This window comes from Artemia sp. Qi Xiang Cuo, chromosome 3 (assembly GCF_049724085.1).
Source record: "Artemia sp. Qi Xiang Cuo chromosome 3, ASM4972408v1, whole genome shotgun sequence".
Lineage (NCBI taxonomy): Eukaryota > Metazoa > Arthropoda > Branchiopoda > Anostraca > Artemiidae > Artemia > Artemia sp. Qi Xiang Cuo.
Window position 1 is genome coordinate 72,639,144 of NC_142796.1, and position 25,645 is coordinate 72,664,788.

The 25,645-nt window shown below is 35.1% G+C and overlaps 1 protein-coding gene across 1 annotated transcript in view; it reads right to left on the reverse strand.

The window, feature by feature from the left end:
• Positions 1 to 25,645, reverse strand: part of LOC148954502 (kinesin-like protein KIF17) — a 186,284-nt gene that overhangs the window by 126,824 nt on the left and 33,815 nt on the right. The window contains exon 4 of the mRNA XM_089086301.1: positions 11,410 to 11,604. Within this exon, the coding sequence (XP_088942427.1) occupies positions 11,410 to 11,604 (195 nt within the window). The remainder of the gene's footprint in view (positions 1 to 11,409; positions 11,605 to 25,645) is intronic.

The following is a 25,645-nucleotide window of genomic DNA, read 5'->3' on the forward strand; positions in this document are numbered from 1 at the left end:
AAAAAAGTTTTTCAAAGAAAAGTAAATAATCTACCAAGCGTGAAACTACCACAAATCAGAATCGATAAATAAATGAAACCCAAAACGAACAGAAATTATAATAAATAACCGAATCAGACTCAAAACGAGCAGAAAATGACATAAGTTAGGCTCAAAACCCCCTATGCCTTCCCAAGGCCAGAATATAACTTGCACTTTACGGAAACAAATTTAAATGTTTTTACTTTTATAAATTTAATAAGTCAAATAATATTAACATTTTGATTACTATATATCAGCATATGTATATTAAATTGAAAAGGCACATTCATTTGTATTTTTTTCAGTAAAGTGCAAATTATGTTCTGGCCTTGGGAAGGCATAGGGGTTCAGAGCCCAACTTATGTTAATTGAGCATAATACCCTCAGTCGTTCTTGGGATACTACTGAGATGCCTTATTGGGAATTAGCATTAACACAGTGCATTTTGATTTAATCTTGAAGCAACATTTAGTTTTTAAATATAATGGGCAAATGGGATTTTGGGCGTGGGGGGGATTAGTTGCCTACAAATCACTTTCGACTATTAAAAAGGGCATCAGCCCTTTCTATTTTCAATCGAATGAGCCCTTTTCGAAGTTTCTACGACAACTCCTTCGATACAAAGTGCTCTGCCCTAGAGAACAACAACAACAAAAAATTATACATTTTACCCACATCGATCTTTACTATAAAAATGTCAAGCTTTCAAATCTCTTTTGACTATTGAAAAGGGCACTAGTCCTTTCGATTTCCAATCAAATGAGCCCATTTGAGTTTCTACGACAACGCTTTCTATTAACACCTTATATTCCCCCAGGGCATAAATTGCAACCCTTACTTTAAGGTCTGTGAGAGTGGTGTCATCCCCAAAGACCTAATTTCCTGAACTTTCAATTACGTTAAACAAAATAGCTATCTAAAAAAATGGCCACGACAAAGCTTTCAATAAAAAACCTGATATGTCCCAAAGGTATAACTTGTAACCCTTGCCCCGAGGGCTCTGAGGGGGCTACCATCCTCAAAGACCTAATTTCCAAAACTTTCAACTACTTTGAAAAAAAATTACTATTTCAAAATTCTGATTGGATGTGTTTGGATAAATGGTGGGCGTTAAAGGGATGTTATTTGCTTTCCAATCGCTTTCGACTATTAAAAAGGGTACTAGCCATTTCAATTTCCAATCGAATGAGCCCCTTTTGAAGTTTCTACGACAACGTTTTCTGTAAAAATCTTATATGCCCCCATGGCATAACTTATAACCCTTGCCCTGAGGGCTGTGGGGGGGGGGGAGTTGTCATCCTCAAAGACCTAATTGTCAGAACTTTCAAGTATTTTGAACAAAATGGCTATCTCAAATTTTGGATTGGATGTGTTTGGCGAAAAGGTGCGCGTGAGAGGGTTGGTTGCCCTCCAATCATTTTCGACTATTAAGAAGGGCACTAGCACTTTGAATTTCCAGTCAAATGAGTCTTTTTTGAATTTTCTTCCACAACACCTCCTATAGAAATCCTATATGCCCCCAGGGCATAACTTACAACCCTTGCCCTGAGGGCTGGGGATGATTGTCCTCCTCAAAGACTTAATTTCTATCTGGAAATAAACTACGATGAACAAAATGGCTATCTCAAAATTTTGATTGGATGTATTTGGGGAAATGGTGGGCGTGAAAGGGGTGCTAGTTGCCTTCCAATCACTTTCGACTTTTAAAAAGGGCCCCAGCTATTCCAATTTTCTATCGAATGAGCCCTTTTTAATTTTCTACGACAAAACTTTCTATAAAAACCTTATATGCTTTAAGGACATAACTTAGGATCCTTGTCCTGAGGGCTATGGGGGAGGGGAGGGTCGTAATCCTAAGAGACATGATTTCCAGACCTTTCAACTACGTTGAACAAAATGGCCATATCAAAACGTTGATCGGAAATTTTGGGGAAATGATGGGCATGAGGCGGGGGTGATTTTCCCTCTGATTACTTTCAACTATTAGAAAGGACAATAGCCCTCTCAATTTCCAATCCCATGAACCCTTTTTGAAGCTTTTACAAAAACACTTTTCTATAAAAATATTATATACCCCTAGGGCATAACTTACAATCCTTGCCCTAAGGGCTGTAAGGGGGGTAGGGGTTGTAATAATCAAAAACTTAGTTTCCAGACCCTTCAACTACGTTCAACAAAATTGTAATATAAAAATGTTGATCGGAAATGTTTGGATAAATTGTTGGCGTGAAAGGGGGCTAGTTGCTTTCCAATCACTTTCGACTGTTAATGAGGGCACTAGCCATCTCAATTCCCAATTGAATGAGCCCTTCTTGAAGTTTCTACGGCAAAGCCTTCTATAGGTCTCTAAATCTCTCAATTGAGGGGACTAGAGGACTAGATCTCTCAATTTCCAATAGAATGAGCCCTTTTCGAAGTTTCTACGACAACTCCTTCGATACAAAGTGCTCTGCCCTAGAGAACAACAACAACAAAAAATTATACATTTTACCCACATCGATCTTTACTATAAAAATGTCAAGCTTTCAAATCTCTTTTGACTATTGAAAAGGGCACTAGTCCTTTCGATTTCCAATCAAATGAGCCCATTTGAGTTTCTACGACAACGCTTTCTATTAACACCTTATATTCCCCCAGGGCATAAATTGCAACCCTTACTTTAAGGTCTGTGAGAGTGGTGTCATCCCCAAAGACCTAATTTCCTGAACTTTCAATTACGTTAAACAAAATAGCTATCTAAAAAAATGGCCACGACAAAGCTTTCAATAAAAAACCTGATATGTCCCAAAGGTATAACTTGTAACCCTTGCCCCGAGGGCTCTGAGGGGGCTACCATCCTCAAAGACCTAATTTCCAAAACTTTCAACTACTTTGAAAAAAAATTACTATTTCAAAATTCTGATTGGATGTGTTAGGATAAATGGTGGGCGTTAAAGGGATGTTATTTGCTTTCCAATCGCTTTCGACTATTAAAAAGGGTACTAGCCATTTCAATTTCCAATCGAATGAGCCCCTTTTGAAGTTTCTACGACAACGTTTTCTGTAAAAATCTTATATGCCCCCATGGCATAACTTATAACCCTTGCCCTGAGGGCTGTGGGGGGGGAGTTGTCATCCTCAAAGACCTAATTGTCAGAACTTTCAAGTATTTTGAACAAAATGGCTATCTCAAATTTTGGATTGGATGTGTTTGGCGAAAAGGTGCGCGTGAGAGGGTTGGTTGCCCTCCAATCATTTTCGACTATTAAGAAGGGCACTAGCACTTTGAATTTCCAGTCAAATGAGCCTTTTTTGAAGTTTCTTCCACAACGCCTCCTATAGAAATCCTATATGCCCCCAGGGCATAACTTACAACCCTTGCCCTGAGGGCTGGGGATGATTGTCCTCCTCGAAAACATAATTTCTATATGAAAATCATCTACGCTGAACAAATGGCTATCTCAAAATTTTGATTGGATGTATTTGGGGAAATGGTGGGCGTGAAAGGGGTGCTAGTTGTCTTCCAATCACTTTCGACTATTAAAAAGGGCACTAGCCACTCCAATTTCCAATCGAATGAGCCCTTTTTGAAGTTTCTACGACAAAACTTTCTATAAAAACCTTATATGCTTTAAGGACATAACTTAGGATCCTTGTCCTGAGGGCTATGGGGGAGGGGAGGGTCGTAATCCTAAGAGACATGATTTCCAGACCTTTCAACTACGTTGAACAAAATGGCCATATCAAAACGTTGATCGGAAATTTTGGGGAAATGATGGGCATGAGGCGGGGGTGATTTTCCCTCTGATTACTTTCAACTATTAGAAAGGACAATAGCCCTCTCAATTTCCAATCCCATGAACCCTTTTTGAAGCTTTTACAAAAACACTTTTCTATAAAAATATTATATACCCCTAGGGCATAACTTACAATCCTTGCCCTAAGGGCTGTAAGGGGGTAGGGGTTGTAATAATCAAAAACTTAGTTTCCAGACCCTTCAACTACGTTCAACAAAATTGTAATATAAAAATGTTGATCGGAAATGTTTGGATAAATTGTTGGCGTGAAAGGGGGCTAGTTGCTTTCCAATCACTTTCGACTGTTAATGAGGGCACTAGCCATCTCAATTCCCAATTGAATGAGCCCTTCTTGAAGTTTCTACGGCAAAGCCTTCTATAGGTCTCTAAATCTCTCAATTGAGGGGACTAGAGGACTAGATCTCTCAATTTCCAAGCGAATGAGCCCTTTTTTAAGTTTCTGCAACACCGTTTTCTTTAAAAACCTTATGTGACCCCAGAGCATAATTTGCAACCCTTCCGCTGAGGGTTGTGAGGGGTTTAGCATCCTCAAAGACCCAATTTCCAAAACTTTCAACTGCGTTTAACAAAATGGATATCACAAAATTTTGATTTCATGTGTATGGGAAATTGCGGGCTTGAGAGGGAGTTAGTTGCCCTCCAATCACTGTCGACTATTAAAAAGGGCACTAGTCTTTTCAATTTCCAATTGAATTAGCCCTTTTTGAAGTTTCTATGACAACACTTTCTTTAAAAACCTTACTTGCCCCAAGGGCACAACTTACAATCCTTGTCCAAAGGGGTGTTGGGGGTTTGTCATCCTCAAAGACATAAGTTCCAGAACTTTTAACTACGTTGAACAAAATAGCTATCTCAAAATTTTGATTGGATGTGTTTTGGGAAATGGTGAGCCTGAGACGGGGGTTAGTTGCCCTCCAATCACTTTTGACTATTAAAAAGGGCACTAGCATTCCAATATCCAGAATTTTCAACTACGTTGAACAAAATGGCTATCTCAAAATTTTGATTGGATGTGTTTTGGGAAATGGCGGGCCTGAGACTTGGGTTAGTTGCCCTCCAATCACTTTCGACTATTAAAAAGGGCACTAGTCCTTTGAATTTCCAAGTGAATTAGCCCTTTTTGAAGTTTCTACGACAACGCTTTCTATAAAAACCTTATATGCCCCAAGAGCACAACTTACGATCCTCACCCTGATGGGTGTGGGGGTTTTGTCATCTTCGAAAAAATAAGTTCCAGAACTTTCAACTACGTTGAACAAAATGGCTATCTCAAAATTTTGCTTTTATATGTTTGGGGAAATGGTGGGCGTGAGACGGGGAAAAGTTGCCCTCTAATAAGTTTCTACTATCAAAAGGCCACAAGCCCTTTCAATTTCCATTCGAATGAGCCCTTTTTGAAGTTTTTAAGACAACACTTTTTATAAAAACCTTACATGCCCCAAGGGCATAACTTACAGCCCTTCCCCTTAGGGATGTGAGGGGGCTATCATTCTCAAAGACCTAATTTCCATAACTTTCAACTGCTTTGAACAAAATGGATATCTCAAAATTTGGATTGCATGTGTGCGGGAAATGGTGGGCATGAGAGGGGGTTAGTTATCTTCTGATCACTTTCGACTATTAAAAAGGGCACTAGACCTTTCAATTTCTAATTGAATGAGCCCTTTTTGAGGTTTCTGTGACAACTCTTTCCTTAAAAACTCAAGCCCAGGCCCAAGGGCAAAACTCATAATCATTGCCCTTAGATGTGTTGGAGATATCGGTCATCCTCAAAGACATAAGTTCCAGAACTCTCAACTACGTTGAACAAAATCGCTATCTCAAAATTATGATTGCATGTGTTTGGGAAAATGGTGGGAATGAGAGGGGGGTTAGCTGCCCTCCAGTCACTTTCGACTATTAAAAAGGGCATTAGTCCTTTCAATTTCCAATCAAATGATCCCTTTTTGAAGTTTCTATGACAACTCCTTCGATGCGAAGTGTTCTGCTCTAGAGAACAACAATAACAAAAAATAATACATTATACCCACATCGATCTTTACTATAAAAATGTCAAGCTTTCAAATCTCTTTTGACTATTGAAAAGGGCACTAGTCTTTTTGATTTCCAATCGAATGAGTCTTTCTGTAAAAACCTTATATGCCCCTAGGACATAACTTACAATCCTTGCCCTGACGGTTTTGAGGGGGCTATCATCCTCAAAGACCTAAGTTCCAAAACTTTCAACCGCGTTGAACAAAATGGATATCTCAAAATTTTGATTGCATGCGTTTGGGGAAATTGTGGACGTTTCTGATGGGGGCTAGTTGCCCTCCAATCACTTTCAACTATTTAAAAAGGCACTAGCCATTTTAATTTTCAGTTTAATGAGCCCTTTTTGAAGTTTTTACGACAACGCTTTCTATAAAAACCTTATATTCCCCGGGGTATAACTTACACCCCTCGCCCTGAGTGCTGTGGGGGGTTTTTCATCCTCAATCATCTAATATCCAGAACTTTAAACTACGTTGAACAAAATGGTTATCTTAAAATTTTTATTGGATGTGTTCTGGGAAATGGTGGGCGTGAGAGGGGGGCTAGTTACCCTCCAATGACTTTAGACTATAAAAAGGGCATTAGCCCTTTGAATTTTCGATTCAATGATTACTTTTTAAAGTTTCTACGACAACGCTTTCAACAAAAAACTCATATGCCCCCTTGGGCATAAATTGCAACCATTGCCCTGAGGATTCTGGGGGGGATTTCCTCCTCAAAGACATAATTTCTAAATCTTTCAACTACGCAGAACAAAATGGCTATCTCAAAATTTTTATTGGATGTATTTCGTGAAATGGTGGGCATGGAAAGGGTGTTAGTTGCCTTCCAATAACTTTCGACTATTAAAAAGGGCACAAGTCCTTCTAATTACCAATTGAATGAGGTGTTTTCCAAGTTTCTATGACAAATCCTCTTATACAAAGTGCCCTGGTCTAAAACCAACCAAAAAATTAAATAAATAATACATTGTGCCAACATCGTTCTTTACTTAGGCAGTGCTATTGCGCTGCCTATGATATTTAGCTCTCATTTCTTTTATTTGTTTACCTTCAGATCTCAATTTTCTTATTTAAATGCTGAAAAAGAAAATTTATGGGCGAGAATCTATCCTCCACTTCAAACTGCCTGACTATTTTTCTTTCAAATTAGTTTCTTTTTCCCCCGGGAATGTGTAATATCCTTCCTTTTATTGATTTTTAGCATGGTCATTTTAGTTCTTTTTTTTCAAGTTTCAATCCTGAATTTCAATTTTTGAGATTCTGTATATTTTCTGGAATTTTATAAAATATTTCTTTGCCTGAACACTCTTCTTCTCCCACTTTTCTTCTACTGTCAGATTCTTATTTTATTTTATCTTATTTTATTATCTTATTTTATTTTATTAGTGATTTTTTAATCACCAATGCAAAGACTCTAATTTTTAAACTTTTCTAAATTGAGCCCCATGCACGAGACAAAGCCTTAGAAATTGGGACCGAATTAAATCATTTAGTTTGCTTAAGCAGTCTTTTGAAACTACAAATCAAATCAATTATTTACTAGTTAGTTTTCCATAGATTTGAAAGGACTAGACTTAAGAAAGGGACTGGACTATATTTCAAGCTATATTTCAAAAATATTGATTGCTTGTAATACAACTTGAAATATTGTTTCAAACTTAATTAGGCTTAATTAAACTTAATTAAACGCTTAGTTTTAAGGAACCATGCTAGTTAACGTTGTCTGTCATAACGTGGTCTGTTGCCATAGCGCTTAAAGATTCACGCCTTAAGTTAAAAGTACCGTTGAAAGTCCACTAGTAGTTTACTCTGACTAAAAGAGCGGCCGTATTGATTCCTGTGCACATTCAGATTTAAAAAAGGCTCTTCCAAAAAATAAGGTTTTCAAATAAGTGACGGACTGTACTAAAAGAAAGACGAATGTAAAGAAAGTCAAGTCATAATTCAAAAATCAAAATAACAAGATTAGCTATCAATGAATAAATGGAACCCAAAATGAACTGAAATCAAAATGAAAAATAGCAGAAATATTTTGAAATAATAATTCAAGCTGAAAATGAACAGATGCCGCTAACATTACACGAAAAACATCTGTTGAAATTTGACAGTTACAAAAGAGATTATAAAGCAAGCCCATTTTCAAAAATTTTGCTAAGAAATTTTATGTAATGGATCAAAATAGATAACAAATATCAAGGGCACCGACAGAAAATTTTAGAGGAGGGGGGGGAAGACGCCACAATAGCAGTGGAGGTTGGGTTACAGTTTAGGCGGTTTTAAGGCACAAAACTATCACTTTACCCCAAAGAGGACAAATTTGCAATCAATTTAAAATCCTGAGAAGCTAATTGATTTAAAAGTATCAATAACGATATTGTTTTGCATGTGTTTTGTTTTTGTATGTCTTTACTTTTTATTTTCTTTTGCTACTCAACTTTTTTTATAATTGTTAGTGGGTCAAAAAAAAAATATTATATACGTAATAATTTCTGTCTGTTTTAAGTTTTAATGTTGCTTCTTACTTTCAGTTGAAAAAACTTGTTTATTTAATTTCTGATCGTGTTTTAAATAATGCTGGGAAATCCGGCGCCCCCTTCACAGAAATGCCCCTTCCCCCAAGGAAATATCCTCCATAGAAAAATACTACTCCGTAACCCCCTCCTCCGACCCTTTCCTCCACCAAAAAAACATTCTTCCTAAAACGTGTGTATACTTTCCACTAACAAATACTATATGTAAACAATGGGCAAGGTTCATGACTTGCAGCCCTTCCCCCGGGAACTTTGGGGGATTAAGTCATCCTAAAAGACATATTTGTTAGATTTTCGACTATGTTGAACAAAATGGCTATCTCAAAAATTTGATTGGGTGACTTCGGGAAAAAAATGAGCGTGGGAGGGGGCCAAGTTGCCCTCCAATTTATAGTAACTTAAAAAGAGCACTAGAACTTTTAGTTTCCGTTCAGATGAGCCCTCTCACGATATTCTAGGACTAATGGATCGATACGATCACCCCTGGAGATATAAAAAAACAACAACAAAAAACAAATAAACACGCATCCGTGATCTTTTTTCTGGCAAAAAAAAAAATACAAAATTCCACATTTTTAAAGCTATGAGATTGAAACTTATATAGTATGGTTCTCTGATACGCTAAATCTTATGGTGTGATTTTCATTAAAGTTCTATGACTTTTAGGGGTTGTTTCCCCCTTTTTTCAAAATAAGACAAATTTTCTCAGGTGCGTAACTTTTGATGGGTAAAACTAAGCTTAATAAAACTTATATATTTGAAATCAACATAAAAATCTGATTCTATTGATGTATCTATTGGTATCAAAACTCCGGTTTTTAGAGTTTTGGTCACTATTGAGCCGTGTATCTCCTTACTTACTGTTCGTTTCCACGAACTGTTTGAAAATCAGGAGTCTCGCAGAATTCCCATCCCTACAACCAAAATAATACTACTCCTTTTTATCCAACCAAAATCCTTTAGTAGTAATATTAACAAGGACTTTTCACCTAAATTACTATTCATCGCCAATTTTTTAAGTATATTCAAATTTATCTAAAATTGAAATTGCAAATTTAAACGTAGGACGGTACTAATCAACGTACTATAATTGATTTACAAATCTTAAAAGCAATTGACCAGGGAATTAAGGGACAGGTCCCTCAAATTATATCTTGGTTAGGCCTGGGTATGATTTGGAAAACAATCAGAAACTAAATAAAAAAAAAAACAACAGATTTTCAACTGAGAGCAAGGAACAGATTTGAAACCTATTTGAACAGGCTATTCTTTGTATTAAGGGGATTGTCTCCCCCTTAGCTCTTTACTGGGAAGTTTGGCTTTTTTCCAAATTTTTTAATAAAATTTGCAATTGAAAAAAAAAAATTCAAAGCACTAAAAAACTTTTTTTTAATAAGCAAGGTGTTGAGAAGGGAAGAGTCCCCCTTATATACAGAGTAAGTTATACTTGTTTTAAGTTTTAAACTTGCTCCTTACTTTAGTTGGAAAACGTTTTATATTTGTTTAATTATATTTCATGAAGTTGTAAAGTTTTATGAGTACAATACTTTTGATGACGTAGAAAAAACGATCGTTATTTCAATGATCTTTGTTTGGATTTTGATGGGTAATCGAACACTTCGTGGTAAGGGACTGAAGTCACATAATCTTAATGGAAATCACACCATCAGATTCAGCGTATCAAAGACCCTACTATATGTGTTGCAAGCTCATATCTGCAAAAATGTGGAATTTTGTAATTTTTACCAGAAAAAAAAAATCACGGATCCGTGTTTATTTTTTGTTGTTGTTCATCCACAGGGGTGATCATATTGACCCAGTGGACCTAGAACGTCGGGATAGGGCTCATTCTAATGGAAATGAAAAATTCTTGTGCTCTTTTTAGGTGAACAACAAAATTGGAAGGCAACTAAGCCCAATCCCATGTCACTTTTTTCCCAAAATCGTCCGATCAAAATTTTGATATAGTTTTTTTCTTCAGCATAGTTCAAAGGCCCAATAACTATGTCTTTGGAGATAAAATGACCACCTACAGTCCCTGGGGAAACGTTTTTAAGTTATAAAAATCGCTCTTTGTTTTATTTGTTATTGGGAACTATGCATACATTTTTCGGGTGGGGAGGGGAGGATGAATTTTCTGCTGGGAGAATTTTCAATGGAGAATATATTTTTCAGGGGGAGGGGGGAATTTTCAGAATAAATTTTACACTGGGTGAATTTTCCAGAATCCATATACGAAATTTCTTTATATGAGTAGAGTAGTACCTTTCGTTTCTACGAGACATATAGGAATTACCTTGCTATTCTACGAGACCTATACACCTTTTCAAAGAGAGTCAGAACTCCCTCACACAGTTTGACGTAGACATTTTTTTTTTTAAGTTGGCAAGGTATAATGTGGTCAAACATGTTTTGAGAGTATGGTCATAATTATATAACTCAATCAGACTGGTTTTTTTTTAAAGTTGGCACGGTATAAAGTTGTCCAACATGTTTTGGGAGTATGCACGAAATTATGTAACTCAACCAGAGTGTTTTTCGAGCCAACGTCCATTTTTCATTCGTCCTTGAGATTCTGTATTAAATGTTCATACATTACGATTTAATTTTCATTATGTTTTAATATATCGTAGAAAGTACATTGAATATTTTTAACTTTGAAACAATGGATACTTCTATTGTCAACGTGAGTATAGTTTACTGAATTTCTTAATTTATTTCCAAATAAAAATCATTTTACCAGTAAAGTCAAATTTCAGGGGCAAATGCCCCCCCCTCCCCGCCAACAATACAAATCCAAAAATATGATGATTATATTGGATATAAATAGCAAAGTACGCTTTTTTTTCTATTATGTAAACAAAAACACTACCTCCTTTGGTCTGTTTACGAGCATAATTCTGCTATTTTACTTATCTCGTTCAAAATGTCTCTTTTCGTAAATGTGTGTTTAAGATATTTCGTCTTTTTCCGGTCTATCTAAAGGCATCTGTGTCTTATCCTGTTAGCAAGAGTGACAATTACCAAACAACCTTTTACATGTTCAGTATCTGGAATTGTTATTAATACCCCATATTTAAGGACAGTGCCAATGATTTCCTTGAGAAACATATTCTTGTTATGGTCAGAGTAGGTCAGAGTAAAGCATTTGAAATGCGATGCGTGAGTGATGTTTGAAAAATGTCGACAATTTGAAATAGGGTCTAGCGTTATGGTATACTAAAAAAATTGATATTAAAATCGTTAATTAAAGAATAGTACACTAAACTCAGAATTGACTTTAGGGGGTAATTTATATCATGGGAAAATGTTTTTGAAATCCCCCTCCCCCCCAAACTCAAAAATTTCCAAAATTTTACTTTAGAATCCTTTTTAATTATTTCTAAAGCGCTAAGACATAGAGTGCTACAAATATCAGAATCGAATTTATAGGGCAAATTATATTATGGGAAGATGTTTTTGAAATCACCCTTCCCTCCAAACTCAAAATTTTCCAAAATTTTATTTTAGAAGCTTTTTTAATTATTTCTGGAGCGCTAAGACATAGAGTGCTACAAATATCAGAATCGACTTTAAAGGGCAAATTATATTATGGGAAGATGTTTTTGAAATCTCCCTTCCCTCCAAACTCAAATTTTTCAAAATTCTACATTAGAAGCCTTTTTAATTATTTCTAAAGCGCTAAGACATAGAGTGCTACAAATATCAGAATCGACTTTATAGGGCAAATTATGTTATGGCAAGATGTTTTTAAAATCCCCCTTCCCCCCAAACTCAAAATTTTCAAACATTTTACTTTAGTAGGTGTTTAAATTATTTATAAAGAGCTAAGACATAGAGTGCTACAAATATCAGAATCGACTTTATAGGGCAAATTATATTATGGGAAGATGTTTTTGAAATATCCCTTCCCTCCAAATTCTAATTTTCCAAAATTCTACATTAGAAGTCTTTTTAATTATTTCTAAAGCGCTAAAACATAGAGTGCTACAAATATCAGAATCGACTTTATAGGGCAAATTATGTTATGGCAAGATGTTTTTGAAATCCCCCTTCCCCCTCCCCCCCAAACTTAAATTTTCCAAAATTCTACATTAGAAGCCTTTTTAATTATTTCTAAAGCGCTAAGACATAGAGTGCTACAAATATCACAATCGACTTTATAGGGCAAATTATATTATGGGAAGATGTTTTTGAAATCCCCCTTCCCCCCCAAACTCAAATTTTTAAAAATTTGACTTTAGAAGCCTTTTTAAATATTTCTAAAGTGCTAATAGTTTTAACACTACAAGCCTCAGAATAAACTTTAGAGGGTAATTTATATGTAAAAAAGGGAAATCGTTTTTTAAAGCTAAATTTTTCTTCTTTTTTAAGGAAGAAAATTCCTACAATTACTCTCCTCCTCAAAAGAAGGCTAAGGCTAATGGCATTACTCCAATGCAACAAGTGGAGATAGATAGCCCATCGGGGGCAACCCACGTCCATTCCAGACCGGTGCTGCCTGCCCAAGACCCACCCGTGCCAACCCCTCTACAGCCGGGTAGAAAGCTGAAAAGAGAGTGGATGATAGCTCATAACGTTACTGATCCACAAGATTGTGAAGTTACCCCCCATCAAGCATTACTGAGCCCTTCACGACCAATGCAAGTTGGGAATAATGTGGCCCCTACAGTCCTCAACATGCAAGGTGCAAATCCAAATGTGAGTTTTCAAATATTATTTCTCGCTAATGATTCTTTTTCCCAAGTCAATTTGAAGGACTGAGAATTGTACCGCTAGACATAATTCCAGATTCTAATTTGTATAATAAAGAATTGCGGGACTTAACAGTTTCAATTTTATCATTTACTCTGGAAAATCTTAAATTTAACAGACTACACATTGAAAATAGGCTATTTTTATGGCTTTTTTTTATCGATGACTGGATTTGTAGGAAAAAAAAGAGTCGATTTTTTTTTATTGAGCTATTAAGACAGTTATTGAGTTGATTTTTTTTTACCATATGTTATTGCTATTAGTCAAACGTTGCGATGTGCTTGTGCGTGTGTGCTCTTGTGTGTGTGTGCGTGTGTGTGAACGTGTGTGCACATACGTGTGTGTGTGTTAGTGTGTGCGCATGTGTGCGTGTGTGTGTGTGTGTGAGCGGTGCATGCGCTGCTTATTTTTTTGTCTACTCGATAATTCATTGAGATAGTATAATGAATATTGCAAATTCAATAACAACGTAATGATTTTCACTTTTTTGTTGTGTGTTTGTGTGTGTGTGTGTGTGTGTGTGTGTGTGAGCGGTGCATGCGCCGCTTATTTTTCTGTCTACCTGATAATTCATTGAGATAGTATAATGAATATTGCAAATTCAATAACAACGTAATGAATTTCACTATTTTGTTGTGTGTTACCAACAAAATTAGTAATTTATTATGCATTTGTTCTGTAAATAATGCTATAAGCAAAAATTCGTAATTTATTATGCATTTGTTTAATAAATAAGAATCCAATTAAAAAAAAACAACATTAAACGAGTAGATTTGTATGAAAAGGAATCTGATCTCTATTTTTTATGGATGACTAGATTTGTAGGAAAAAAAGAGTCAATTTTTTTTTAATGAGCTATTAAAACAATTATTGAGTTGATTTTTTTCGATTCTGTGGGAGACGGGGGTAAGTATTTATTTAAATAATTCTAGGAGGAGGAATGAGTTTGTGGGGTATGGAAAAATGTCGGTTAATATTCAGGACATGACAGTAACTGATAATGCTTATTTCAATAGAAAATAAAACCTTTTTCTAAAATTAATGAAATAGCCGCGCCATTGGGTCATGAAACATCAGCATTTACTGGACTTGAACCAATTCTAGCATCACCAATGGAGTTTAGAGACGAAACTTCATTAGTTCTAGACAATATGGAGTGGCATAGAGGTTTTCTTAATGATTGTTTTGGGGACATGGCTAGACTAGACGATTTAAATTGTGACATTGAAATATGCGTGAGCATTTAGGGGATGTTACTAGTGCATCTGAACCGGGTCCTCATAAAGAAATTCCATCACAGGACAATACAGGGTGGCTTGATCAGCTGTCCCCAAACACCTTGAAATACGTACTAACAGGCCAAGAAGACCTTATGCGATCTTTGTCTATTGCAACAGGACATACTGGGGGTAGTCATATTGACTATTCCATGTCACCCCCCACCATTCTGCTTAAAGATACTCATAGAGAAAGTAATAACAGTAATAATGAAAAAATAACAATGCAAGCTGTTGGACCTATTTTCTCCGGGGACATTTTTGACGAGGATTTTATAATTAATGACTTGGGTCCTGCACAAATAGGTGCAGGACATGCAAATAGTGGCACTTCCCCGGAACTACGTGAATTTTATTTGTTAGAGTCTGCTCTAGGTCACTTACAAACACATAGGGTAGATTTTAATCCTCCCGAAGAAAATATGGTTGACGGGAGCGTTATTTTAACAGACACTGTAAATTTTCTTCATACCTACATCGACCGAATTCGAGCACTGCTAGAGATACTGACTCAGACATGGGGGGTCAAGGGGGATTAAGGCGTCAGTAAACCAAAGAGTTTATTTACAAAAGAGAACTTCTGGAGTCATTTTTTAATTTTATTTTTCAACAGGCAATCAAACTTTTTACCCTGGTCTAAATGAATTTGAGGATAACTTTTTCAACTGGGTTAATAAATTAATATTGACTTTGGACACGTTTAGTGAGAGGGGAAGTGGGTCCACCATTTTATACATTGAACACATGGATCTGAATCTCAGTAGATTTAAAAAAAAACTTTATTTTAAGGGGAGGGCGGGGTAACAAAATAAAATGCCACCAAGATTTGTCGGCTACCAAGGGGGTTCAAAGTTTCAATTTTGAAACGGGGCTGCAATGCTTCAAATATACGTTTTTAGCAGCAGTCCATAAAACATTAAAAAATGAGTCTACAATGAAAAATCTCGACGGACTTGCACGTAGGCCTAATGGTGGTGAAAATTTCCCTAAAGTACATTTGGATTGTTTAGAGGGAAAGTATCCGGTGTCCTTAAAAGAAATAACCATATTTGAAAAAGCAAACGAAAATCTCGGGTTAGGGGTGGTTGTTCTCCAGTATGACACGGAATTTGTAAATGGGGGAAAGAAACCAAATAAAAAAGGAGTTTTATATTCAGTTGGTAGATAATGTTAAAAATTGGGTTTGGTTTATTTATGAGCCTCTCAAAGATGTAAATTCCTATGATCATTTTTTCACCGATACGGCAGTAAGTCGACTCTTATCCCAAGGTATTCAGAAAGGGAAACGTCACTATTGCCTCATGTACTTTTCCCCATTCACATCTGAGTGAATATTCTCAGATCACATGAGATATTGCAAACTTCATGGTAATCAAAGAATTAAATTTCCGACACAAGGCAAAGATACTTTACAATTTAAAAACTTCAAAAATTCCCTGCTACAAGTTGATAAAGTATGCTTAGACTGTGAATCAAGACTGATGGAGATATTGGACCCATCAAGGCCAAATAGTCGAGGAACACAAACTAGTTGCGTGTTTCTATGCGCATGCTCGTCGCGATTCCAATAATAAAAAACAGCTGGAAGAGTTTTTTTGGCTATGGATGAGGAGGGTCGCATGGAGAAGTTATTGGTATCTTTAATAAAAACAGCAAACGGTGCAATTTCACGATTGCGTCACACCAACTACCCAATGTCTTCATCAGATAAGGAGCAACTGGCACTAGAAAAGGGGACAATTTGTTGGGTTTGTAGGGGTGTTCTTGCCCCCAAAAGACGCTGTCCAGGATCAAAATCATCTTATTGACCCAAATTCAACGGGAAAAAGGAACTTTCGGGGGTGGGCTCACAATTCATGTAATTTAAAAATTAAACAGCAACTCTTTCTTCCGGTTTTTATACATAATTCTAACTACGATCTGAATTATGTGCTACCAGCAATGGCACATCTTCAAAGAAATGGAACAGTAGATGATGCATGGGTGATAGACAGCTTTTCCTACAAAATCATTCCTAAATCGTCAGAAAAGTTGCTTATTTTGGAATTTATGTGGAGATATGTTGAAGACGACGTTGAGTAAACGAATAAAATTTGCTTTTTAGATTCCTACAAATCATTGAGTGAATTAATTCAAGTACAGAAAAACGATGACGGCTGCAACGCTTTCCTCCTTCTCAAGCAACAATTCCTAATTGATTTATATAATTTGTTAACGGTCGTGGGTAAATTTATTTAGGAGAATTGTATTTCCTATCTAGCATTCGCCGAGGAAAAACAAGTCCCTCAATCAAATCGTTTTACATTTGTATGAATTGTTAGAGATTCACGCCCGATGAAAACAGTTCCGCTAAGAAAGTGTGGACAGAAATAGAGAGTAAAAATGGGCTTGACCTATGCAAGCTGTATTTGTTAAGTTATGTGTTAACTTTGTTAGACATAATGTGAAAAATATGGACAAAATCTTTGGGGAATTAAATCCTTATTTGAGGTTTTATTATTCATTTTATATTCGGTTTTGGGAAATCATCCTAAGTAAATGCAGGGAAAAAATCTTGCTTATTGAATGATTTAATCAATCTTTTTACTTTAAGTAGACAATGATCAGTGGGGTTGTTTTTCACGGATATTGTATTCTGGAAACCGATCCCACTGGAGAGAAGACGGGAACAAATTTAGTTGCAGTTTTCCTTGACATTAATTCTCTCTACCCCTTGGCCATGTCCCATTATGCGCTTCCCTGCGGTGACTATAAATGGCTCAATGACTCTCAAGTTCCCCATTTCCCCAACATTTACAGTGTTGAGGAGAATTGGCCGGTTGGATGGTTTTTTGAAATTGATGGGGAGATACCAGTTGACCTTCACGATTCAGTAAAGGATTTTGTTTTTCCGTTCATCAGTAGTAGACCTGTGACTAGGGACTCTTTGAGCACCCGCAATAGGCGTTTAGTCGAGGAGGACGAATTGCATTGGTCACCGTCAAAACAAAACTTACTGCTAACCTTCTGCCGAAAAAAAATATTGTTGTCCATCATGTGGCTTTCAAATGGATGTGCAACAACGGTTTCAACGTCACAAAGGTTCACAGAGCCTTCCAGATTAGCCAAAAACCCTATCTGAAAACGTTTATTGACACTTCTGTCAAGAAACGTTCTGAAGCACAAACGAAAGTCTAAAAAGAAATTTATAAGCTCATATTGAATTCGGCTTTTGGCAAAATGTGTGCAAGTGTTCGCAATAGGAATCGTTGTGACGTCGTGACCGATCCCAAACAATGTGCTCGAATTATTTCCGATCCAAATTACACTTCCTTCCCGATCATTGGTCCGGACATGGTACTATTGAATAGAAAAAAAAGACGCATTGTCCTGAATAAAAATATTGCTGCAGGCAGTGCGATCTTGGAGATCTCTAAAAAGCTCATGTTAGAATTCTACTACAATGTGGCTAGGGTACAGTGGCCGGAGAAGGGGCAAGTAGAGGTCTGCTACGGGGACACAGATTCTCTACTGCTAAAAGTAAAAACCCCAAATCTTACTTTTTTTAGGTTTTCAAATAAGTGACGGACTGTACTAAAAGAATGACGAATGTAAAGAAAGTCAAGTCATAATTCAAAAATCAAAATAACAAGATTAGCTATCAATGAATAAATGGAACCCAAAATGAACTGAAATCAAAATGAAAAATAGCAGAAATATTTTGAAATAATAATTCAAGCTGAAAATGAACAGATGTTGAACAGAGTTAAAATGAACAGAGTACTACCACACGGTGGTAGTACTGGATTGAATCAAGTTGATTCGCTTTATTTGTAATGAAATTATGCTACGTTTGGTGATGTATAAGTGTGTATCAGCAATAATGAGGGGGTTTGAGTCATTGTTTAAGTGGGGATAGGGTAGATTCCTACAAACGTACATTTTAATGGACAAATTGCTTACTCTTCATGAGGCTTCAGATAAATGTTGAAAGAGGAAGGAGGAGTAGGAATTAAATAAAATGTTTAGCTATAAAGTTAATATTTCACATTCTCATATCTACCAGCACAGAGGTGGAAAAGGCAAGGAAGGTCATCCTCAGCCCCGCCATGAAATTTCTTTGGGATGGAAATACTGCTAGGAACTTAGTTTTAAGCAATTTCAATGGTAATATATTTTTTTTTCTATTTATATGAAGTGCTTCAATGTATTTAAAAAAAATATTTAATGTATTTGTCGATAAGAAAATCTTATTGTAGAGGTTGTGATGAATTCAGTTACATAGATTAAATGAAAAAAAGCAAGTTTTGTTTAAGTGAAAGTAAGGAGCGACATTAAAACTTAAGACGAACAGAAATTATTCCGTATATGAAAAGGGTTGTCCCCTCCTCAACGTTTCGCTCTTTACGCTAAAGTTTCTTATTGTTTTAAAAAATAAAGTTGCGTGATAGAGTCAAACTTAGGCGTAAAAAGCGAGGCGTTGAGGAGGGGACAGCCCCTTTCTTATACGGAATAATTTCTGTTCGTTTTAATTTTAATATCGCTCCTTACTTTCACTTAAAAAAACTTGTTTTTTATATTTAATTTCTGAACGTTTTTGAATTAATGCAGCTTTGATTTTGGCTCACTGTATATGAATAATTAGAATGAAATTTGCATATTAATTTTACTTGTTTTGGCTAAATGGCTTTCTCAAAATTTTGTTATGACATAACTTACGAATTAACTTACGTAACGAACTTCTATATTTGTATGTTTTTATTACGTATATTAGGGAGTTTACCCCTAGCCAATACCTCGCTCTTTACGCTAAAATTCGAATTTTGTTCGAATCACAAACCCCTGAATCACAAAGGCCGGTTAATTAGAATAGATAGCTCTTTTGAAAGTACTAAAAAAAACTTTAGCGTAAAGGGCGAGGTATTGACTAGGGAGCGAACCCCCTCATATACGTAATAATTTCTGTTTTGTTTTAAGTTTTAATGTTGCTCCTTACTTTCAGTTGAAAAAACTTGTTTATTTAGTTTCTGATCGTATTTTAAATAATGCTGGGAAATCCGGCGCCCCCTTCACAGAAATGCCCCTTCCCCCAAGGAAATATCCTCCATAGAAAAATACTACTCCGGAACCCCCTCCTCCGACCCTTGCCTCCGCCAAAAAAACATTCTTCCTAAAACGTGTGTATACTTTCCACTAACAAATACTATATGTAAACAATGGGCAAGGTTCATGACTTGCAGCCCTTCCCCCGGGAACTTTGGGGGATTAAGTCATCCTAAAAGACATATTTGTTAGATTTTCGACTATGTTGAACAAAATGGCTATCTCAAAATTTTGATGGGGTGACTTCGGGAAAAAAAATGAGCGTGGGAGGGGGCCAAGCTGCCCTCCAATTTATGGTCACTTAAAAAGAGCACTAGAACTTTTAGTTTCCGTTCAGATGAGCCCTCTCACGATATTCTAGGACTAATGGATCGATACGATCGCCCCTGGGGAATTAAAAAAAACAAACAAAAAACAAACACGCATCCGTGATCTTTCTTCTGGCAAAAAAATACAAAATTCCACATTTTTAAAGATATGAGCTTAAAACTTCTATAGTAGGGTCCTCTGATACGCTGAATCTGATGGTGTGATTTTCATTAAAGTTCTATGACTTTTAGGGGTTGTTTCCCCCTTTTTTCAAAATAAGGCAAATTTTCTCAGGTGCGTAACTTTTGGTGGGTAAGACTAAACTTAATGAAATTTATATTTTTGAGATCAGCATAAAAATCTGATTCTATTGATGTATCTATTGGTATCAAAACTCCGGTTTTTAGAGTTTTGGTTACTATTGAGCCGTGTATCTCCTTACTTACTGTTCGTTTCCACGAACTGTTTGAAAATCAGAAGTCTCGCAGAATTCCCATCCCTACTACCAAAATAATACTACTCCTTTTCATCCAACCAAAATCCTTTAGTAGTAATATTAACAAGGGCTTTTCACCTAAATTACTATTCATCGCCAATTTTTTAAGTATATTCAAATTTATCTAAAATTGAAATTGCAAATTTAAACGTAGGACGGTACTAATCAACGTACAGTAATTGATTTACAAAATTTTAAAAGTAATTAACCCGGGAATTAAGGGACAGGCCCCTCAAATTATATCTTGGTTAGGCCTGGGTATGATTTGGAAAACAATCAGAAACTAAAAAAAAAAAAAACAGATTTTCAACTGAGAGCAAGGAACAGATTTGAAACCTATTTGAACAGGCTATTCTTTGTATGAAGGGGATTGTCTCCCCCTTAGCTCTTTACTCTTTACTGTGAATTTTGGCTTTTTTTTCCAAATTTTTTAATAAAATTTGCAATTGAGAAAAAAAATTTCAAAGCACTAACAAACTTTTTTTAATAAGCAAGGTGTTGAGAAGGGAAGAGTCCCCCTTATATACAGAGTAATTTATATTTGTTTTAAGTTTTAAACTTGCTCCTTACTTTAGTTGGAAAACGCTTTCTATTTGTTTAATTATATTTCATGAAGTTGTAAAATTTTATAAGTACAATACTTTTGATGACATAGAAAAAACGATCGTTATTTCAATGATCTTTGTTTGGATTTTGATGGGTAATCGAACACTTCGTGGTAAGAGACTGAAGTCACATAATCTTAATGGAAATCACACCATCAAATTCAGCGTATCAAAGACCCTACTATATGTGTTGCAAGCTCATATCTGCAAAAATGTGGAATTTTGTAATTTTTACCAGAAAAAAAAATCACAGATGCGTGTTTGTTTTTTTTGTTGTTTTATTCACAAGGGTGATCGTAAGTAGATTGCTATGTTATACTTCTATCGAGGCCCTAGGAATTACCATGCTATTTGCATGAGGCTCTAGGAATTCCCATACTAGTTGTTTGATGCTCGACACCATTTCAGAGAGAGTCAGTACTCCCTCACACAGTTTCACGTGCGCATTGCAAAAAGCATGCAAAACCTATGAAGTGATTAAAGACGCTTTGAAACTACATGCTTTGGTGGTCCAACATGTTTTGAGAGTATAGTCGAGATTATATAACACAACCAGACTGGCTTTTTGTTATTGATATCAACTGTACAAGAATATGCATGTTCCTTCCACGTGCACATTGCAAAAAAGCGAGCAGTACAAGCAGGGATTCCCCACTGGCTCTTGAAATCTGGCTTGTTACAGATGTTTGTTTCAACTCCATGTTTTCATGGATGCTACAATCAAGCATTGTTTGATTGACATTTGCAAAAAGGGATAAGGGATTCGGGAATTGGACTGTACGGACGATCTTATTTGAATAATAAGGAAAAAAAGAGCTAGATAACATTTGCAAATTGGATCGTATGAAGATGGAGAAAAAAAGAGTTAAAGTGATTAGCAGTTAAGGTAACCCTGAAGAGCATGTTAATTCATAACTCATTTATTATAAATTTGGAGCAATATCAATCCATGAAAATGGTTAACGATAATAAAATGGTCTTATGACTTGACCTAGCTTTACTTCTTCGATTTGTTCTGTATAATACACAAGTGGCGTTTCAACAGTGTTGTCAATTTAAAATAGAGTCTAACATTATAGTATACAAAAATGTTGATACTAAGAGAGATGTAGATGGCAAGAAAAGAATTTTAATAATGGATAGCTTTACTTTTTCGATGTGTTCTGTATAATACACAAGTGGCGTTTGAACAGTGTTGTCAGTTTAAAATAGAGTCTAACGTTGTGGCATACTAAAAAGTTGATACTAAGAGAGATGTAGATGGCAAGAAAAGAATTTTAATCATGAAATTCAGAACAAACCTTAGAAATCCTTGCAAATCAAGTAGTAAGGTGTATGTGAGTACGAACCATCAAGAATCATTAGCACCAACGACCCTAACCAGCAGAGACATCAACCCCCCAAAGGTCCCCTATCCCCAAACTCGAAGGGCACCCCCTTCCTCCAACTTTTTGCGCCCCCCCCCCCATTTTTTTTTATTTATTTATTTTTTTATTATTATTTTTTTTAACATGATATAATTTTTCAACTTTTTTTACATGTCTTCGAATGAGATGAAACATACTTGAAATGACAGTAAGGAATTAAACTTCTTTGGAGTACCGAAAAAATTTAACTCTTATGGTGGTGGATTGGATTTCTTTCATTGAAATGCGAGGACTGGTAAATTTTAGTAGTGTTTTGTCGTGGTTTACTTTGACACACTAACTTTTTTTAGATTTTTCTTAGAATAGGTCGGATAAAATTGACACAAAGGATTCAGCGTGAGCTTGTCTGCAGTGTAGCGTTGGGCTATTAAATGTCAAAGTATCATGATGAAGGTTTTTCTTTGTCCATTTTTGGATATCATCTATTGTTTAGCAAGGGTCTTTATAATTCTGCAGCTTCTCTATAATGTTATCCTTTACACACTTACATTCTAATGATTTTTCCATGTTCATTTGGTGTTTAGTTCGTCGAAATGTTATATTCGGAATATTTAAGTAGTGTTTTGTTATGGTTTACCTTGTCACAGTTACATTCTATTGATTTTTCAAATTTCATTTTTGATTTTCTTTCGTTGAAATGCGAGAGTTGGTATATTTCAGTAGTGTTTTGTCGTGGTTTACCTTGTCACAGTTACATTCTCTTGATTTTTCAAAGTTCATTTTGGATTTCTTTCGTTGAAAGACAAGAATTGGAATATTTCAGTAGTGTTTTATTCACACTTACATCCCTTTGATTTTTCAAAGTTCATTTTGGATTTCTTTCGTTGAAATGCAAGAGTTGGAATCTTTCAGTAGTGTTTCTTTATGGTTTACCTTGTCAGATTTACATTCTATTGATTTTTCAAAGTTCACTTTTGGTATCAGTTTGATTGAATTCTATATCATCAACCCTTTCTCGAATACAGGGGATAAAATTGACAAAATGTAAGTATCGGACTGATTAATTTCTATATCAACAACCCGTTCTCGAATACATGGGATAAAATTAAAATAATCTAAGCGTCAGAGTGAATAAATTGTTTATATCAGCATCTATTGTCAGATACATCGAATATAATTGACAAAATCTTAGTATCAGAGTGAATAAATTCATTATTAATATCCTTTGTTCGATTTATCAGTTAAAATTGACATGTCAGATAAAATTTACAAAATCTAAGTGTCAGAGTGAATAATTTTTTTTTCAACATCCTCTGTCAGATACACAGTTAAATTCTCTTGATTTTTCAAAGTTCATTTTGGATTTCTTTCGTTGAAATGCAAAAGTTGGAATATTTCAGTAGTGTTTTATCGTGGTTTACCTTGTCACACTTGCATCCCCTTGATTTTTCAAAGTTTATTTTGGATTTCATTAGTTGAAATGCAAGATTTGGAATATTTCAGTAGTGTTTTGTTATGGTTTACCTTGTCACAGTTACATTCTATTGATTTTTCAAAGTTCATTTTTGGTAATCAGTTTGATTTAATTATATATCATCAACCCTTTCTCGAATACAGGGGATAAAATTGGCAAAATCTAAGTATCGGATTGATTAAATTCTATATCATTAACCCGTTCTCGAATACATGGGGTAAAATTAAAAAAATCTAAGCGTCAGAGTGAATAAATTTTTTATATCAACATCTATTGTGAGATACATCGAATATTATTGACAAAATCTAAGTATCAGAGTGAATAAACGCATTATCAACATCATTTGTCGGATATGTCAGTTAAAATTGACATGTCGGATAATATTGAAAAAATCTAAGTGTCAGAGTGAATAATTTTTTAATCAACATCCTTTGTCAGATACATCCAATATAATTGACAAAATCTAAGTTTTAGAGTGAATAATTTTTTTTATCAACATCATCTACCAGATACATCGAATAAAATTGACAAAATCTAAGTATCAGAGTGATTCAATGCTTTATCAGCATCCTTTGTTGAATATTTCGAATAAAATGTAAGTATCAAAGTGATTAAATTCTATATCAACATCCCTTTCTCAGATACATGGGATAAAATTGATAAAATCTTAGCATCAGAGTGAATAAATGCTTTATCAACATACTCTAAATGGATTATCAACATCATTTGTGGGGTGTATCGGAAAAAATTGACAAAATCTAAGTATCAGTTTGAATAAAAATTCTATATCAACAACCCTTTCTCGAATACATGGGATAAAATTGACAAAATCTAAGTATTGGATTGATTAAATTCTATATCAACAACCCTTTCTCGAATACATGGGATAAAATTGAAAAACTCTAAGCATCGGATTGACTAAATTCTATATTAACAACCCTTTCTCGAATACATGGGATAAAATTGAAAAAATCTTAGTGTCAGAATGAATAAATTCTTTATCAGCATCCTTTGTCGAATATATCAGATACAAGTGATAAAATCTAAGTACCAGAGTGAATAAATGCATTATCAATATCATTTGTCGGATATGTCAGTTAAAATTGACTAGTCGGATAAATTTGACAAAATCTATGTGTCTGAGTGAATAATTTTTTTTCTCAACACCTTTTGCCAGATACATACAATATAATTAGAAAAATATAAGTGTCAGAGTGAATAATTTTTTATCAACATCATCTGTCAGATACATCGGATAAAATTGACAAAATCTACCAGTATCAGACTGAATAAATGCTTTATCATCATCATTGTCGGATATGTCGGACAAAATTTTTTTATCAAGGAAATATCTTAATGCGTTTAAGGTATAGTATGAATGGCTTGCCAAAAACAAGAAAATACTATCAGAATGAATAAATTCTTTATCAACATCCGTTGTCGGATATGTCATTATAAAAAAAATTGTAAGTAGGTAAGTAAGTAAGTAACAAACTCTTTCTTGAATTCACCTCTTGGACACACAATACAGAAATTTAATTAAGGAAGTTATGAAAAAAAGTTGAACAAATTCTTTATTAACATTCATTATCGATTGAAGTCGCTTCCTAAACAGACAATAGAGCAACTTCAAAAAATCTAACTATAAGAGTGATGAGATTTTATATCAACATCCATTTCTCGGATACATAGGAATAAGCTGACAAAATCTAAGTGTTAGAGTGAATAATTTTTTTTTATCAACATCTTTTGTCAGTTACATCGGATAAAATTGACAAAATCTAAGTGTCAGAGTGAATAGTTTTTTTTATCAACATCCTTTGTCAGATACATCAAATAAAATTGACAAAATCTAATTTTCAGAATGAATAAATGCTTTAACAACATCCTTTATC